Raw genomic sequence first — 20,000 nt, 5'->3', positions numbered from 1 at the left:
TCTCTCCATTATTTTCTTTTGGTCTTTTACTTGTTTTAGTCATATGACTGCGCCATGCTGGAGCACCGCCTTTTGTTGAACAAATCGACTCCCAGAACTTATTCTTTGTAAGCCTAGTGCTTATTTTATCGGCTACTTTTGCCGAACCGCTAAGTTTCGAGGACATAAACATACTAACATCGGTTGTCAAGCGATGGCGGGGACAAACACACAAATATATATATATGCGAGTGTGTGTGTGTGTGTGTGTGTGTGTGTGTGTGTGTGTGTGTGTGTGTGTGTGTGTGTGTGTGTGCTTAAAACAGTCAAATGTTAACTGCAAAAACCCTTCAGTACTTTAAGTTGATAGCCATATATATTCTTACCTGATAAACGCTGTGACATTGCAGTTACTGCTCAGTCATCTTCACATTTTGTTCAGCAGTCTGACGAAAGCAACTAGGCCGAAACTTCGGTATCAGTTTTAGGCTCGCAAGAATCGTGTTGTATGCCTGACTGTCTGTCTATAGATAGATAGATAGATAGATAGATAGATAGATAGATAGATAGATAGATAGATAGATGTGCGTGTGGGTGTGGGTGTGGGTGGGGGTGGGTGGGGTGTTTGTGTGTTTGTCTGTGTGCGTGTGCGTATGTGGGGAGACGCGTTTGTGCTACCGAAAATTCTTGTAATGAAGTTAACTTGCAAGTCATGTCAGAAGCTTGGAAAGCGGAAACGGCTATGATCAGAAGTCTGTTGAAGACCAGGGTTGAGCTGAGGTGTGCTAATCACCGTCAACAGCAACAACAAAAACAATACTGAAATCTACTAATCTCGTTCACTCGAAAAATTTATTAGCTAAATACATTGAACCAACAAAGCTTCTACAAGATCACTCGCTTTGTTACAAATAGCAGGCAAACCGACCTCAAATTTAATCCATAAAATAAAACGATGGCGACAATAGTAAATGTAGTCCTAGATACACAGAAACATGAAATAGTCACAGACAAAACACCTTTAATTATAAGTAGGCATTTCTAGTATTTACCTGGAGGCTAGACGTATAACATCACTAAAATCTTGGAATTCTAGTCGAAAGACAGAAAAACGAAATTCCTCACAGTAGAAGAACTGGTTTGTTCTAGTACCAAACTATGTTTGGTGTTCTTTTATTAAATATTTAACTAAATTATCTTTACGTTGTCATGGTAACATTCTTAGCACTTTGTACACGACATAAATGAAGCCGTTTAATCAAATAACTTTCTGAATACGTTGTTAATCTGCAGTTTTTGTTTATTTTTTCGTTGCTATTTTGGGTTGTTTTTTTTTTTCTTCAGATTCAGAAATTGTTTGTTATTTTTTAGCAAATGTGTTTGGAAAGTTCTAGAGAGAAAGAGTCAAATTTTTTACTCTAACAATACGGTTTCGATACTACACCGAAGATCAGAGATCAGAGTAGTTAACTTATTGAGTACATACAAACGAAGTGTCCTTTACGAGGTCGTCTCACCAGCTCCAAAATTAGTTGCCGGATCTTCTTCAAATACACCCAATCCTGTTACAACTTAAGATTAAGAGATGGTCGCGTTTGGAATGGCATTTAACAGGTCTGGAGCACCACACAGCATTGTGCTTGGCATGATATATATAAAACATGTATGTGTATGCATGTGTGTGGGTTACATACATACATGTATTTCAGTTTTTAATAAATGAAGCACAGACATGGTTGAGTGGTTAAGGCTTTCGTTTTACAACAAAATGTTTCCTGGTTTGATTCCACCGCGCGGCATATTTCGCGTCTTCTGACGCACCAAAAGGCGGATAGTTTGGCATCTAATGAGTAGATGCATCCCAGGTGAGTGAGCAGGTTGATTGTCTTTAGTTCGGTCTCTCCCGATAGTGATGTGAGGCGGGGTAGGTATTCTCGCTGCGCGGCAATGAGCAGCTTCTGCAAACTAGGAACTGATGCAAATGCAGGGTCTTCTCTCTTTGGGCAAGAAGGGTGGCATACGTCTGCGAAAAGTAATTTATGGATGGATTATTCCAGTGTTTTGGTATAGTTCCAGGTGCCTCAAAAAAGTACAGAGAAACTTAACTTTAAGCACAAACACATAAAAGAAGAAGAAGAAAAGCAGCGAAACCAAGGATGACGACCCAGTTTCGGATTCTCTCTGTCACAATCACTCTTCCTTTCCTTCTCTCTTTACTTTTCAGTAAATTGTCATTAAATAGGCAATGGGAACCGAACAATATATATACATATGTGTGTGTACATATATATATGTGTGTATATATTTTTATATATATATATATAAATGTATGTTTGTATGTGTGTGTATATATATATACATAGATGTATGTATGTATGTATATATATATATATATATATATATATATATATATATATATATATATATATATATATATATATATATACATATATATAAATATATATATATATATATATATATATATATATATATATATATATATATATATATATATATATATATATATATATATATATATATATATACATACATATATATATATATATATACATATATATATATATACATGAATTATAGCAGAAACAGCGGCATTCTAGTTTCCCAGTTCCTACAACTCTCATAAATGTTTCAAAGACTTTTCTTTCTTTTCAAACAAAACAGTAATTAATGAAACACAAAATGACGTGACGATTCATGGAAAAGAACGTCATTGAAGAACGGTGCAAATATTAAAAACAAAATAATAATAATAATAATAATAATAATAATAATAATAATAATAATAATAATAATAATAATAATAATAATAATAATAATAATAATAATAATAATAATAATAATAACTTCTTAAAACCTTTTTTAAATAAAAATAGACTCCTCTTATTACCGATAAATATATTTATGAACGGAAAGAATAATGAAAACGTGAATAAACAAAAACATAAATCTTATGAATTGGTTGGCAACCTACAAAGAAACCAGACGACTCTGTGATGAGAGGTATCAACCACTCTCTTTCTCTCTCTCTCTCCGTCTCTTTGCCTTTCTCTTATACTTTTTTAAACTTCTTTCAGTAGTAGTTTTACTGCATATATATATATATATATATATATATATATATATATATATATATATATATATATATATATATATATATATACGCATGTATATATATATATATATATATATATATATACGCACAAACATATATGTATGTATATATGTATATACATGTAATGGGGAGAGAGATTTATATAGACATATAGCAAGCTAGATGGTGAGGTGGACAGATAAACAGACGGAGAGATAGACAGGCAAACAAACAGACTGACAGACAAGAAGACAGGTGGGCAGACAGACAGACAGACAGACAGACAGTCAAACAGACCAACAGACAGGCAGACAGACAGACAGTCAAACAGACCAACAGACAGGCAGACAGACAGACAGACAGACAGACAGACAGACAGACAGACAGACAGACAGACAGACAGACAGATAGATGTGGGTGTGGGTGTGGATAGGTGTTTCTGTGTGTAGGTGTTGTGATAGACAGATAGACAGATTGACTGATAAATACGTAGACAGATATGCACACACATACATATATGTATGTGTATATATTTATGTGTATATATGTATGTGTATATATACCTATACGTATGTAAAAGAGCGCGCGCGTATGTGTATATGCGTGTGCGTGTGTGTGTTATTAAGTTACCTTCTTGGTGCTTAATTTTCTATTAAGTAACACTTGCACTCTTTATTTACCCTATGTTAATGTAATTCTTTGTTTCATACTCTCTTTAATATATATTTTAGTACCAGTTAGTTGAATATAAATTATATATGTTACTAACATTTACCTATTACCTTAGTTATTCAGCTCTTTATGATCTAAATTATGGCTTTTTCTCGTAAATTTACCTGCTTTGTTGTCTAATTGTAAGGGCCATTAATTGCTTTTTTTAATATGTCTTAGCATCAGGCGGTTTATAATAAACAGTGCGTTTACACCTGCGACTTTATATAGTATATTGTACCAATCGTTGGTTGATGAATAACTTTGTATATGAGTTTGTGTGTGTGTGTAAGAGAGAGAGTGGGTGTGTAAACATATATACATATATACATACATATAAATGTGAGTGAAAAAGAATTACATTAATATTAATGTTTGCAAATGACAGGGTATTCTACTGAATAGAAAATGTACATACATAATACTATTTTTTATAAACTGCCCCAAAATTGTTACTCGAGTTTCTCAATTCCGCTTCTTCAAACGATTAAAGCAAGAACAGCAGAATTGAGAGGTATAGCAAAATGCTTGAAAACATGTTACGTTTGAATGAATGTAATGCTTATAGAGTCATACAGTATAGGAATAGTAACTTTTGAAAGATACAGGCTTAAAATCGAATAAACATTATGTTAATGAAAACAAAAACATGTTTTGATATATAAGAAATGTTTCTAGATATAATACTCGCATTGTACTGAAAAATTATCCAGCAGCAAACTGAACATTTCTTCATACATAACGATGGAAATTTCTACATATATTAAATCATATTTTCTGTTCAAAATTATAAACTTTTACAATAAAATGTTGAATTTCTCAGAAATGCAAAGACTGCGTCATCCGGTATATTTAACACATGGCGAAGGGTTTTTTGAGCTTTGCCAGTCAATCTTGTAATCCTCAATATAGTTGTTCTTTGTATAGAAGAAATATGTAAAGTGTGAATAATATCTAAGAAGAATCTTTAAGTCCTTTAGACGTTATTTTGTTCAGTGCCATATACAACATAGCTTTTTGCATAGTACACTTAGGTTTAACAACGATTCTTACCGCCGAGATAAGAGTTAATAGGATTATTAAAAATCATGCCAGCAAGATATTTTTTCTGATTTTATTAGTTATGGAAAAAAGAACAAATATATTTTATGCAGCGGTGACTGGACTTAACATTACTTTTATGGAATATATTATGATATTTACTGTCTCCACACGAAAACAAAATTTGCTTGCAGCTGCCGCAACCTCCGCCTTTTTTTTTTTTTTTTTTTGCGTATCGCACGTCCGATGCAGGTCTCCAGAGTGTTGACACTCGAGTGTGGTGAAGCATTGGTCCTTGCTTGAAGTACGCCCCACCATAAAAATAAAGGTTGAGATCTAAGCAGACCCTCGTATCTATCTATATAATACATGTGAAGGGTTGTTTAAAAGTTTCTGGCTTTGGGTAAAAGAAAATACAGGAGGATCAGTTAATTATGATTTTATTCAACATATTCCCTTCTCAGATTCACACACTTATTGCAGCGGCCCTTCAGTTTTTCTAAGCCCTGTAAAAGAACTCGGAAGGTCGGGCCTCCAACCAGGCCTTTCATGATACCCTTAAAGCTAGGAACTTTTCAGTAGCCTCTCTTGTATGTATGTTTTAGTGTTTGTTTCGGTGAAATTTCCATATTAATATTTTTATCCTTTTTCTTTTTTTCTTTTCTGTTTCGCTGTAGCCGAAAGACAAGTTACTTCCCGTTTGCTACGGTGCAGGACTCGAAGTGGGAAGCACCAACCAATCTCCAGATTACACTCCACGTGCCTGTTGCGACGATGCCAAATTTGCGGTGATTGTGAACAAATGGTTTGCCGGAATGACAATCAGATGCGTAGCTAGGTAACAGCAACTGAAACAATTAACAATTAAATAATAACACTAATCCTAAAATAACAATAATAACAACAATAAATAATACTAATAACAATAACAATAATAACAAGAACACTAATAATTATATATTAAATGATGGCAATGATGATGATGATGATGATGATGATGATGATGACCTTGATGATGAGAAAGACGCTGGGGGTAAAGATTATACAAATAATGACGATAGCGGTAATGTTACCAACGATAACTATGAGAATTATATCACCGATAACATTAACCGATAAGCAAGATATGATGATAAGCATATAAAATGGCATACAAAAAAGAAATTGTAAGAAAAAAAGGAAAGAAATGAAGAAAATATATAATGAAAAAACTAATATACAATAAAAATACAATAAGATAAAATGTATAAATTTTTAATATAAAATCAAACACTTCCGACCACTAGAGTTCAAACGGTCCGTAATTGAAACAGTGTCCGTAATTCTAACGGCCCCGTAACTGAAAATCGAAGAACGGTCTACATATCTACAGGAAGTGGTACTCGTCAGGGGAATCTCCAAATTATTTTCTATTCTATAAAATACAAATATATATAGAGAGAATGAAAAAAAAATTGTTTTCCAGTCGGTTTCTGCAAAAAAAAATAAAAGCGGACTTTTTAGAGACCGAAAGGCATCAATGATCCAAGACAGAGATCGAACTTAAGACAGAGATTTCATTACCTCGAATGAACGCTTGACGCATAACAACTTCCCACACAGCTACAATGTGTTGCTGAGGTTGTGGGGGAGAGAGAGAGAGAGAGCGTGTGTCATGGAAACACCGATGCGCGACATTGGTACGACTTTCATCAGACCAACAACAACAACAACAACAGCAGCAGCAGCAGCAGCAGAAACGACATCAGCAGCAACAGCAGCGGCAGCAGCGGCAGCAGCGGCAGCAATAGTGACAGCATCATCTACGAAACAAGAAAAAATAACTGCAAATATTGAATTATGCATAAATAAATATACATATAGGTGTGTGCGTGGCTGTGTGTGTGTGTGTGTGTGTGTGTGTGTGTGTGGAATAGATATTTGTATGATTAGGTGTATATATATATATATTTACATATATATATATATATATATATATATATATATATCCAAATTTATATATAGAATATGTGTGTATATGTATGCATGTAAGTTGGTAGGCATATAATACATACGTACATATATATATGTATGTTTGCGTGTGCGCGCGCGCATATATGTGTGTGCGCGCGCATATATGTATGTACGCAAATATATATACATACATATGTATGTATATGTATATATATATATATATATATATATATATATATATATATATATATATATATATATATATATATACATATATATATGTGTGTGATTGTGTGTTTTGTGTGTATGCATAGATATATATATATATATATATATACATCTTCATATTTCACATATATATGCATGTAATATATGCTTGAACGCGTGCTAAAACCGATATAATTACTTAAACCTAATAACACCCAGTTTACATAATTTAAATCCCTTGGGTCCAACAAACGGCAGTGAGCATAATTGACGTCGCAAGAGACAACTTCTCTTTCTACATATTTACAGGTCTTTGTGCCTAAGTAAAATCAAAACAGACCACAAATAAGATAGAAGGAGGTAACATGCTTATGCTGTAACTTGTCACGTAAAATGTCGCCAGTGGACAGAAAGCCAGACAAAAAACGGTCAAACTAACTGTAGTACATAGTTTCTGAATTGTCCTTTCTACCTCTCTAGGGTTAGGAGTCTGAAATACAGCCCGGATTCTATTTTGCCTTTCACCTTTCAACCATATGTGTACGTGCATGTATATACATACATATATATATATATATATATATATATATATATATATATATATATATATATATATATATATATATATATATGTATGTATGTATGTATGTATGCATATATTGGGTATATATATATGTGTATATACACGTATATATATATGTGTGTATATACACGTATATATATATATGTGTGTATATATGTATATATATGTATGTATGTTATATATATGTATATATATACATATATATATGTGTGTATATATATATGTGTATTTATATGTATATGTATGTATATATATATATATATATATATATATATATATATATATATATATATATATATATTATAAATGGAGAATGTTATTTAATACACACTTCTCTGCATTATTCAAAGACATACCACTGATTACTTTCCCTTATTTCTCTTTGCTCATTTCCATTTCATTTATGAAAATTATCCTAACACATAAATGTGATCAATATTTCGTTTTAGTTTTTGCTGTTTTTGTTTCGTTTTGTTTCGTTTTATTGTTTGCTTTTTCTTTTTCTCTTGTATACACTTGTTTCGTCTGCTTAAGATAACGTAGGATAAGTACAGTGTGCTGATGACGCCTATACGGGCAGAAACACGTGTAAAATTGTCCTCTTATCTTCGGGTAATCAGTCGTTTCCATAATGGTATGTCGAATTTGGAGATGTCTTGGTTCTAACTAATTATCTCCCCTTCTCATTTAGTGTTCTTACTAAACTGCCTGCAAGCGAACATTCTGCTTTCTCTGGAAGGGGAGATAATTCTTTAAATCAAGAATTTATCGTGCATATTATTTACTATACTCTTATTTCTTATTTTTCTTCATTGCTCAAATACATGCCGTCGGCCATTGACTTACTTCTTTTACCTTATTTTAGCTCATTTTCGTTTCATGTATCTACCAATTTACATATGTGTGTGTGTGTGCGTGTATGTATGTGTGTATGTATATATACATATATGTGTGTGTGTATTTCTTTATGGACTTCATGTAAATATATAGATATGTGTGTGTGTGTGTGTGTGTGTACATGTGTATAAGAATATATAGGTAAATGTATATTCTTACAGAAAGATATATATATATATATATATATATATATATATATATATGTATGTATGTATGTATGTATGTATATTTACATATTTATATCTATATATGTGTGTGTGTGTATATATATACATATAATACACATATACACCTATATATACATTCGTTTAGTTGTGCATATTTTCAAAAGAGATGACTCTTATTCGTATCGGCTCCCAAACTGATCTCGTAAATTATTGTCAAAAACAAATTAAAAATACTAAAGTTTAATAATTGTACATAACCACAAGAACAACTATATTCTTCAAGCTTTTTTCATTACCACTTTGTTGTTGTTGTTGTTGCTGCTGCTGCTGCTGCTGCTGCTGCTGCTGCTGCTGCTGCAGTTGTTGTTGTTATTGCTATTGACGCTGCTGCCGCTGCTGATGTTGCTGTTACTTTGTCCAAAGTCAGCTCTGCGCATGTGCATTCATGATCTAAGAATATTCTAGCTGTGACCATTCCAAAGGTTGGACTGTGCGTCTTGCAACACTTTGTTATTCTTTGTTATGACCTTCCTTTTAATCTTGAACATAAACCAAAACAGAGACCGATTTGGCTGATGCTTCTAGCAGGTCGAGTGGCCGATAATCGCGTTGAGGATCCCGCCTCCATTGCTGCCTGATGCCTGGTGTTGTTAATGATAATGATGATGACGATGATGATGATGATGTTGTTGAGAAGGAGGAGGATGACGACGATTACGACGGCGATGATGATGATGATGATGATTATGATGACGATGATTTTGATGATGCTAGTGGTGGTGGTGGTGGTGGGGGGTGATAGATGAGGACGTGTTAATGATGATTTGATGATGATGATGATGATGATGATGTTTCTTATTCTATGATGATGCCGTTAATGTTGATGACGACGACGACAACTACGATTATGATGATGATGGTGGTGGTGGTGATGATGATTGCTGACAGTAGCACAATGAGTATTATAACAAAAACAAAACCACAAAGACAAATAAAATAAAAGAAAAACAAACGTGCAAGAGTATTGTGAAATAACAAATAAAAGATACGATTGAATTCTTTTTTTTTTTTGGTGGAGGTGGGCAAATGTGGAATGGATTTAAACATGTATTTGAACATACAAAGAAACCAGATGCTAAAAGGAATCATGTTCATGGAATTTCAGAGTTAATTTCCATTCCATTATACGCAGCAGACAGAAGGACTATTCCGTCTGTCCATTTTGGTTTTTTGTCATAGCTTTTTTTTTTTTGCTTTTTTGAGTGGGGAAGAGGTTCCGAGAACGAAACGGTTGATCATTATTTTCCATTCATTGTTATGCCACGCCTTCCACGACCACCACCAGCGCCACCACCACCACCACACTTTCCAAAACAAAATATAGTATAATAAAAAACACACACACACACACATACACACACACACACACACACACACACACACACACAGATACCCATACACACACGCACGCACAAAAAAAAAACAACATGGAACAATGCAAACAACAAAATGGTTTATCAAATTACTTTCCGCCATCACCATCGCTAACATCATCGCTACAGTACCACCTACCACCAGCACCACCACCAACAACAAGACCAACAGCAACAACTCTACCCCCACCGCCTGCTTCTTCCGTACTCACATGCGCATGAACGAACGAATGAAAGAATAAATGAATGAATGAATGAATGAATGAATGAATGAATGAATAATAATAATAATAATAATAATAATAATAATAATAATAATGATAATAATAATGATAAACTAGGTGCAGTGAGAAGAGAAAAGGAGAACGTATACGTAATATGGTTGACAAACGAAATTACAAATAAGCAAGCATGGGTGGGAATAGAATTAATAAAGGTGACGACGGATAATAATAATAATAATAATAATAATAATAATAATAATAATAATAATAATAATAATAATAATAATAATAATAATAATAATAATAATATATCCATATATATATGTATATATATATATATACATCTGCATATATATATATATATATATATATATATAGTATATATATATAGTATATATGCGTGTGTGTGTGCATGTGTGTGTACATATATATATGAGTGTGCGTATGGTATGTGTATCTGTATGTGTGTGTGTATTTATGTGTATATGTATTTATATGGGGGTAATATAATTGAGTTATTTTATTTGGTTAACATGATTGGAAAAATACGAAAATTATTATGGGTTTTTTTATTCTCGAAGTTAACTTGGCCGCTATCACAGTATATATACATGTGTATGTGTGTGTGTGTCTGTGTGTGTGTGTGTGCGTGTGTGTGTGCGTGTGGATGCAAGCATACATAGATGCACATATACATATATATATTTATATATACATGCATATATATCTATAAATATATATATGTGTGTGTATATATATATATATATATATATATGTATATATATATATATATATATATATGTACGTATGTATGTACATGCATATATTCACACACGCAAACCTACGTGCGCGGGCGTTATTTTTAATGAAGTGAATGATGTACTCAATACATGCATTGGAGTATAAATAATATAATTTAATCGTTTCAAGCCTTCTGCCGTTGCTTCAAGAACCTCTTTCTCAACCTTTCAATCAATCGGACACTCATATGTGTCTGCACGCATATATCTCTATGTGTATATATATATGTGGGTGTGTGTTTATGTATATATATATATATATATATATATATATATATATATATATATATATATATATATATATATGTATGTATATGTATATGTATTATACACACACACATACACAAACACACACAAGCACACACACACGCATATATCTAAACATATATATATATATATATGTACGCACATATATATATATATATACAAATATTGAAATATTTATATACGTAAGCATATACATATATACCAATATACACACATACACACACACACACACACATATATATATATATACATACATATATGTATGTGTGTATACGTGTATTTAGGTATGTTTATCACTTTGTGCGAGTGTATTTTTGGATGTGTGCCTGCGTTTGACTGTGTAGGTACGAAATTTCATTATTTTTAAGTAAAAAAAAAATCACATTCGTAAAGCAAACATCCTATTAAACTTCAACCGAACGAATCAAATACATATATACATATATACATGCAAACACACCCACATACACACATAAATATATATATATCTGCATATATATATATGCTTACATATATGTATACATATATTTATATACATATATAAATGTATATATATGTATATGTGTATATATATACATATATATATATATATATATATATATATATATATATATATATATATATATATATATATATATATATATATATATATATATATATATATATATATATACATATATATATATATATATATATATACAGACAAATATTCCCCCACACGCTCAGAGACTTCTTTAAAAAAGAACAATTGATAAATCAGAAAACGATGTTAAAAAGAAATTTAAAAAATAAATAAGTTTTTTAAAAATAATAATAATGATTAGCGGGACAGCCTACAGACAGACAGGGAGAAAACAAAAACATTGTTCCATTTATTATAAGTTCTGGATTCTAAGACGAAGTATTCGGCTTTCTACTGTCGGTATTTTTCTGAAATTTTATTGGAGACCAACCATGAAAGATTGATTAATAAAGAAATAATTTTAAAAAAAAATATCTGTTGATTCACTGAAAATGTTTAAAAAAAAAACTGAAAATGTTGACGTTTGTGTTGGTGTTTTTCTTTTCGCTATTTTCATATCTTTGCAGGGCTGTGCTACTATGTGCATACGGAGCAATGTATACGTGTGTTGTAGTGTGTGTGTGTGTGTGTGTGTGTGTGTGTGTGTGTGTGTAGGTGTGTGAGTGTGTTTGTATAGTATGGTGTATGGTATGTGCATATTTTGTCGTATATCATACCGAAAAATACATTCCTTAACATTCTGTCCAGTCAACAACAAAAAAGTGGTCTTTTTCCTTCGGTACTTTTCATTACCTGTGTAACCGTTCCTTAACCCATTACCTACCAGTGATCTCATATGAGATCACTTAAAAATTACAAATTTCGTAATTATCTGTCAATATTTACACATATCTAACCTTTTTGCTATATCTACTAGGTATAGTTCTCTGATATTCAAATGAGGTTTGCTAATTTTTCATCCAATATCTCGCTTATTTCTATTTAAAATGTTATTTTGATCATTCCAGCGTGTTTCTAAGGCTGCTTTATGCTAGAAATCAAAGTTTCATTAAAAAAAATTCCAGTTAATAGAATTATGGGAGGTAATGGGTTAACAAACAAAGGTACAGGGTGTTCAGATTAAATCTGACGATATTTTGTGTCTCCGTTTTCTTTTGGAACAGTTTGATGTATTGTTGAACAGTCAACAGCGTTGGAGAGCATAAAGAGTAATGTCGTAGTTGAGAAAAAGTTAGTTGACATGGAGGACTGGATGTATTTCTTCTACAGACCAGTCAAGTATCCCAAATATCGGGATCAGCACTGGTATTGCAAATGCATTGTGGGATACTGTCTTGTTGTAAGAGGAGAGTTCCAACCGTCATATTTTTTCAAGTCTGATATAATATTCTTGGGTCACTCTGTCTTTATTCACAGTACCTTTATACGATATATTTTCATCAATGACTAAGTACCTGTTGCATTCTTTTCGGGGGGGGGGGAAGGTGAGATGGTGAAACCATTGATACACAGGTTTTGGATCGGCGGTATTGATTTTCTCCGTTCAACAATTAAATATGAACATTTCTTTTGGCCAAATTCCACTCTTATGTCAACTGAAAATGTTATTAATTCCAGTTCTGTTTTTGGCATTGTTCACATTTTTTGGCATCGATCTTGAGGTCATCCACAAAGAAATTACGAGTTGCATTAATGTCTCTAGCAGTTGCAGACCCTAGCATGCAGCCATTTGGTTTTATAGCAGAAATTGTAATGGATTTAACACCAAAATGAACAGAATTACAGGGAGATTGTCTCCTTGGAATATTCCCTTTGAAGTATTTATAACATTGGTGACGATCGTTCCGCTCTTGGTTCTAAGTGTAAAAACTGTTGTCCAGGTCTTTGTGAGCCTCCCAATGGCAGCAATTAAGGTAGAAGGCACTTTTGCCAAATGGAAACACTTCAGCAGCCATAAGTAGGGAATAAAGTCAAATACTTTCCTATAATAAAGCCATACTACTTAAGGCTCCTACGATATTTCTTTACTTCAGACAGTACAACTTTGTTAATCAGAAGCTGTTCGGCACATCCCCACACTCCCTCCTCTCCACCAGCTTGTTCGCCATTCACTTTGTTCTTGGACTCACAATGATTCTGGAGGAATTGGTTGAGGCAGCTTGTGCACAGTTTGTAAATAATGTTTAGGAAAGCAATGGGCCTACAGTTTTCAGCCAACTCGGTGTCCCTGCAATACGTTAAGGGTACACGTGTCTGTGGAGTGCTCAGCCACTTGCACGTTAATTTCACGAGGAAGCTGTTCCGTTGATCGTATCAGCTGGGACCCTCGTCGTCGTAACCGACGGAGTACTCCTACAACTAGTACTCTGCCACCAATTCCGTCATTCCACGGACAATACGGTACTAGATCTGTCACTCCAAAGCTGATTCTTCCAAATCTGTCACACTCCACAACCAATTCAACATTACCTTCTGCCGTTTCTGTCACGCTACCATTAATATGCCACCATAAAGTAATTTCTTTCATGCGATCACCGCCATCAGAAAACAACATTATCAAGATCATAAAAGAATAAAATAAAGAGTCAGAAGACCTCAGTCTGTTGTTGCTGTTACTGTCGTTTCTTTTTCTTTTTTTGTTCTTGTTTCTTTTTTTTTATTTTATGTTTAAATCTAAGAGGAAAAACGAGTTCTTGAAGCTTCGAATAGATTTGACCATTAATCTTAGATCTGACAGGAATTTGTATATATCAGTTCGTTTTCATCATTCCACTGTACAAATCAAGTCTTTAGGAATTATCTGGAGATATGATTGAATTATTGTGGGCAATCCTGAGAAATGCTACAGCTACAACGACAGTAACAACAACAGCAACAACAACAACAACAACAGAACAATCAATTCTTCTGGTCGTTCTTTATTGTCGTTGTTGCTGCCGTTGTTATTGCTGCTGCTGCTGCTACTGCTGCTGTTGCTGTTGTTGGCGTTGTATTTTCGTCAATGTCAATATCTTTAGTGGTTCTGTTAGTATAGGAAGCACTAAGGATTTGGCATTGACGCAGTTACCTGCTTTTGTGAATATGGCTTCCCGAATAAGATAGACCAAAGAAGGAAAACAAAATCAGTAAAAAAAAAAGACAAAGAGAAAGAAGGTAACGACGGATGGAGATCTGGAGAAAACCGTGGTTATCCATTAATTGAGTAGGTTTTAAAACAGGATTAAAAGATAATAATAATACCACCATCATCACTATCACTACCATCATCATCATCATCATTATTATTATTATTATTATTATTATTATTATTATTATTATTATTATTCATACTTATACAACTGATAATAAATGTTCCCGTACTATCTGCCCTCTCTTGTTTCCTCAGAATTCCATAGAAATTCTTTCTATCGGCTTTACGAAATGATAACATTAGGAGAAATGCTAGGTGAATGAATATAATAGATGTATAATAGCTGTTTTGTTTGGCGTGGCAGAACAAATAGACAAGATGTAGATTACTTGCTCGTGTTGAATCAATAAACTCCTGTCACACAACTGAAAATATATCAAATACTACTGCTAGTAACCGTTTATCTGATATGCTTTTCGTGTTTATTATTAGTTCGTGAGTAAAGGCCGTGGATTGACATAGACTTTATAAAGCATCTGATAAAATGTTTGCCGTATTTTACTTACGGAGCTATACACTCTGAGTTCAAATTTTGTCCCAGTCGAGTTTGACAGCTGGCAGAATTGTTGGCACACCGGACAAAATGCTCAGCGGCATTTTGTCCGTCTTTACGTTCTGAGTCCAAATTCCGCCGAGGACGACTTCGCTTTTCATCTTTTTCTGGAGTGGGGTCGATAAAATACGCTCCAGTTGAGTACCTGTACCTGACTGGTACTCTATTTTATCAACTCTGGAAGAAGGAGAGAGGAGGATAAGTCTCGCCAGGATTTGAACTTAAAGCGTGAAAGCCAACAGCTAAATACTGCTCTAAAGATTTTGCGAATCCACTGTTTTTCGAAATGAATAAATAGAACTTTCTTATAGACACAAAACCGAAGATTTTTTTCGGTAAATTGGACAGTCCATTATATCGATTGCAAATTTTGGCATAGGGCCAGTAACTTCATGGGGAGAGATAGGTCGATTAGATTGATCCCAGTGTTTCACTGGTACTTATTTTATCGACCTCGAAAGGATGAAAGGCAAAGTCGACCTCGGCGGAATTTGAACTCAGAACATGAAGACGGACGAAATGCAGCAAAGCATTTCACCCGGTCTGCTAACGATTCCGCCAACTCGATACCTCTAGTAAATAATATTCTTTTCTACTCTAGGCACAAGGCCCGAAATTTTGGGGGAGGGGGTCAGTCGATCAGATCGACTCCAGTATGCAACTGGTACTTAAATTAACGACCCCGAAAGGATAAAAAAAAGTCGACCTCGGCGGAATTTGAACTCAGAATGTAAAGACAGACGAAATACCGTTAAGCATTTCGCCCGGCGTGCTAACGTTTCTGCCAGCTCGACGCCTTCTTTGGTAAATAATATTAATGAAATAGAAATAATGCTGTGGCTACAATATAGCATAGAAAGTATGTGAGAGAGAGAGAGAGAGAGAGAGAGAGAGAGATTCAGACAACAGCGCCAGACATAGAGAAGGAAAGAGGGGAATTGGTTGCGAGAGAGGGAGCAAGAGTGATAGCTGAATAAACTTCCTTTTTTTTCCACACCAATCCAGCCAATCAACAAGCTAACCAACCAACCAACCAACCAACCAAAAACTACTCCTCCCTTCTGTGGACAATACTGTATACGCGAGTAAGTGTGTGTTGACTCCTACATTCGGCTTTCTTTTGAATTTTAAGGAACGACGAAGAAAAATAGAGAAAGAAAGAGTGAAGTGAAGGAGTGCGATAGCTGTGACTGAATGGAATACAATATTTTTGTTTCGTTCTCGACCTTCGTTTTCTTCTTCTCCTGGCTGTCATTTGTTGAGGTGTAAAGATAAAATCCTGTATCGAAGAAACTAGGGATGGTTCTGCGTTGGTAACAATGGGAATAAAACGTTATTTGTGTTGCTGATTGAATTGTTAAATTCAGTGTTCGATTTTGTTCTTATGAGAATTTAAGGAATAAAATTGCGATATGCAATAAGGGGGAAAAAAGGATGAACAATGTTTCAGTATTATCAGTTTGTTGCGAAGACACGTATTAGTCAGTCGTCTGGTGGGTTTGATTTGATAACGAGCCATGTTATTGAAACTTGACTCTCGATCAACCAACCATAATTAATCAGTTTTAAATAAAGAATTTGCAACAAAAATACAATCAAATAAATAAATAAATTTCAAAGCAAAAATAATTGAATAAATAGCGTATTGTTGTGTGCAAAGAACAATGTGCATCGAAATCAAAAATTTACAGGATCGAAAAGTGCTTCCGTCACAAATAACGAATTTTTATCCAGCCTGCCGACTTATTGCGACAACGGTGGTTTGTTAATCAATATTTTTCTATTTTAAGGTGGTGAGCCAGCAAAATCGTTAGCACGCCGACCAAAAGTGTTTAGCGGCTCTTTGCTTCTCACCACGTTCTGAGTTCAAACTCCGCCGATATCGACTTTGCCTTACATCCCTCCGGGGTCGGTAAAATATGTACCAGTCGAGAACTGGGGTCGATATAATCGATTTCCATTACATTTCAAACAGATTCAGCGCTGAGTTGCTGAAGCATTAATATTGTTATAGCAAATATTCTGCTCAATACCACAGATTTGCTTGTTGTTGCGTTATCTCCTGTTTGCTTCCATACAGAAATCAAAGGAAATGACTACTATCTCCTTCACAGATTTGCTTGTCAGTTGCTTGACCATAACCACTTGAGCATGTCCCTTAGCGGCTGACAATATGCGCATCTCTGATCATGAGCAGGAATTGTGGGGGAGCATCATAGCCATGTATTGAGAGGGATTCTTTGGGGTTTGAATGTAACAAAGGCAAAGTTTGAAAGAAACATTTGCCGCTTTTCATACTTTCAAGAGATAAGCAAATAGAAAACAGCTGTAGCTACCCAAGGACAAAAATCGTGTTACACAGTGCTATCCAATCTGTAACTTTTCTTTTCTCTGTCAGTTGAGCAATGTGACTTAAAGAATATTCGAGTAGTATTTCTAGCACGTCGCGCGACCACGTATAGGCTCATTTTATTTATTTCGTTCATGAAAATTAGGTTTTTGCAAGGGGCTGTCATTATAATGGCATTAATATTTTGGGGATGATTTTCTGTTTCTTTTTTCTTTGTAGCAATATTAACCAAATAAATACTAGTAGATGTGTGAAGGATTTATTTGTACAGAAGTGGTATAAATCTAGCGAGATTAAATCGATGTAAGTATACAAGTTCGCACGTTTTTTTTTTTGTTTTGTTTCATTTAGTTTTGCTCGTTTTTTCTTTATTTTTATTTCTTTTCTTTTTTTAATAGAAATCTAATTATCGGACATGATGCAAAGATTCTTTTCTTTACTTTTTATTTTTCATTTTTTTTTTATTCTTTGGTAATATTCCCAAAATGGTGGACCGTAAGTTACTTCGGACGCCATTTTGTATGGATTTTTTCTTTCTTTCTTTTTTCCTTCTTTCTGAAACGTACTAATACAACTATACTGTGTGTGTGTGTGTGCGTGTGTGTGCATGTGCGTGTGTGTGTGTGTGTGTGTGAGTGTGCATGTATGTGTTTTGTATTTTTGTGTTACGTGTACGTATCTACGTGTGTATATTTATATGTATGGAGGTATGTATGTGTGTGTATGTATGTGCGTAGGTATTCGAGTGTGTGTGCGTATGTTACAGACACTATCACAGCGGGACAAGCCCTTCATCAGCTGTCGACAAGAAATCATCAAAGATTTCAGTACTTTCTGGCATTAATCTCTCTTTCCAACACTATCGACCAGTATAGTGTTGTCAACCCTTTTTAGCAGACATTTGTTCAACTACGTCCATCAACGACCATTCCAGCTTCCTCTAGGGTGCCAGCGAATATCTAACACTGCATCATCCGATGAATGCCCCTACTTTTGTAGGCAGCAGAACATCATTTGAACGTAAGTGGGAGGGCCCATAGCATTAATCTATTTCAATTAACTGTTTCTGATATTTTGTTCTACTTTAATTTCTTAATTATCATCAATCATCATTCACCCTTAATAACGATAACAACGACTGACAGCTGCCTAGTAATGCAAGCGAGGCAACACTTGGACACAAACATACATACATACGTATGCATGCATGTAATATGTTGGGAACTGTGAAGTATGTATATAAGTTTATACGTATATACATACATATGTGTGTGTACGAATGTATGCATATACACACACACACACATATATATATATATATATATATATATATATATATATATATATATATATATATATATATATATATATATATATATATATATATATATATATATATACATATATATACATGCACATATACACACACACATATATATATACATACATTCTGGCATATACATAAATATACAGAGAAATAGATACAGAACACATGTATATACATATATACACTTACATATAATATAAATGTGTATATATACCTATATATATATATATATATATATATATATATATATATATATATATATATATATATATATATATATATATATATATATATATATATATATATACGTGTGTATACACGCACAGACAGACAACCAAACAGGCAGATAGACTGACAGACAGACAATTAGATAGATAGATAGATAGATAGATAGATAGATAGATAGATAGATAGATAGTGTATCTATCTATTTGCCCCGAACAGTCGGGCAAAATGCTGTTGAAAGGCCTCACACATTTTACTTGGCTCGAGTAATTCGCGCCCCTGTTCATCTACCAGGGACCGAATGGTGGCTTTGTTGCCCTGTTGCGCCTCCGCCACCCGGGCCTCTCGCGCGGCTCCAACATCTTCGTTCCTTAGAGCACGCATCCTAGCTCTGACAACACACCCTTCGTGCTTGGCGTTGAAAGGCAAAGTGGGCCTCGGTGGAATTTGAACTCAGA

The 20,000-nt window shown here is 33.9% G+C and overlaps 1 protein-coding gene across 2 annotated transcripts in view; it reads left to right on the top strand.

Annotated features, from left to right (window-relative positions):
• The window catches only part of LOC106870321 (uncharacterized), a 258,020-nt gene extending 251,687 nt beyond the window's left edge, over window positions 1-6,333 (top strand). The window contains exon 4 of one of the 2 annotated variants that reach the window (XM_052975840.2): window positions 5,521-6,333. In XM_052975840.2, the coding sequence (XP_052831800.1) occupies window positions 5,521-5,685 (165 nt within the window). In that variant the 3' untranslated portion in view covers window positions 5,686-6,333. The remainder of the gene's footprint in view (window positions 1-5,520) is intronic. The other variant, XM_052975839.2, reaches the window with a different exon arrangement.
• The last annotated feature ends 13,667 nt before the right edge of the window (window positions 6,334-20,000 follow it).

Source organism: Octopus bimaculoides, chromosome 22 (assembly GCF_046866305.1).
Source record: "Octopus bimaculoides isolate indiv1 chromosome 22, ASM4686630v1, whole genome shotgun sequence".
In the NCBI taxonomy this organism is placed as follows: domain Eukaryota; kingdom Metazoa; phylum Mollusca; class Cephalopoda; order Octopoda; family Octopodidae; genus Octopus; species Octopus bimaculoides.
This window is presented reverse-complemented; position numbering and strand designations above follow the sequence as displayed.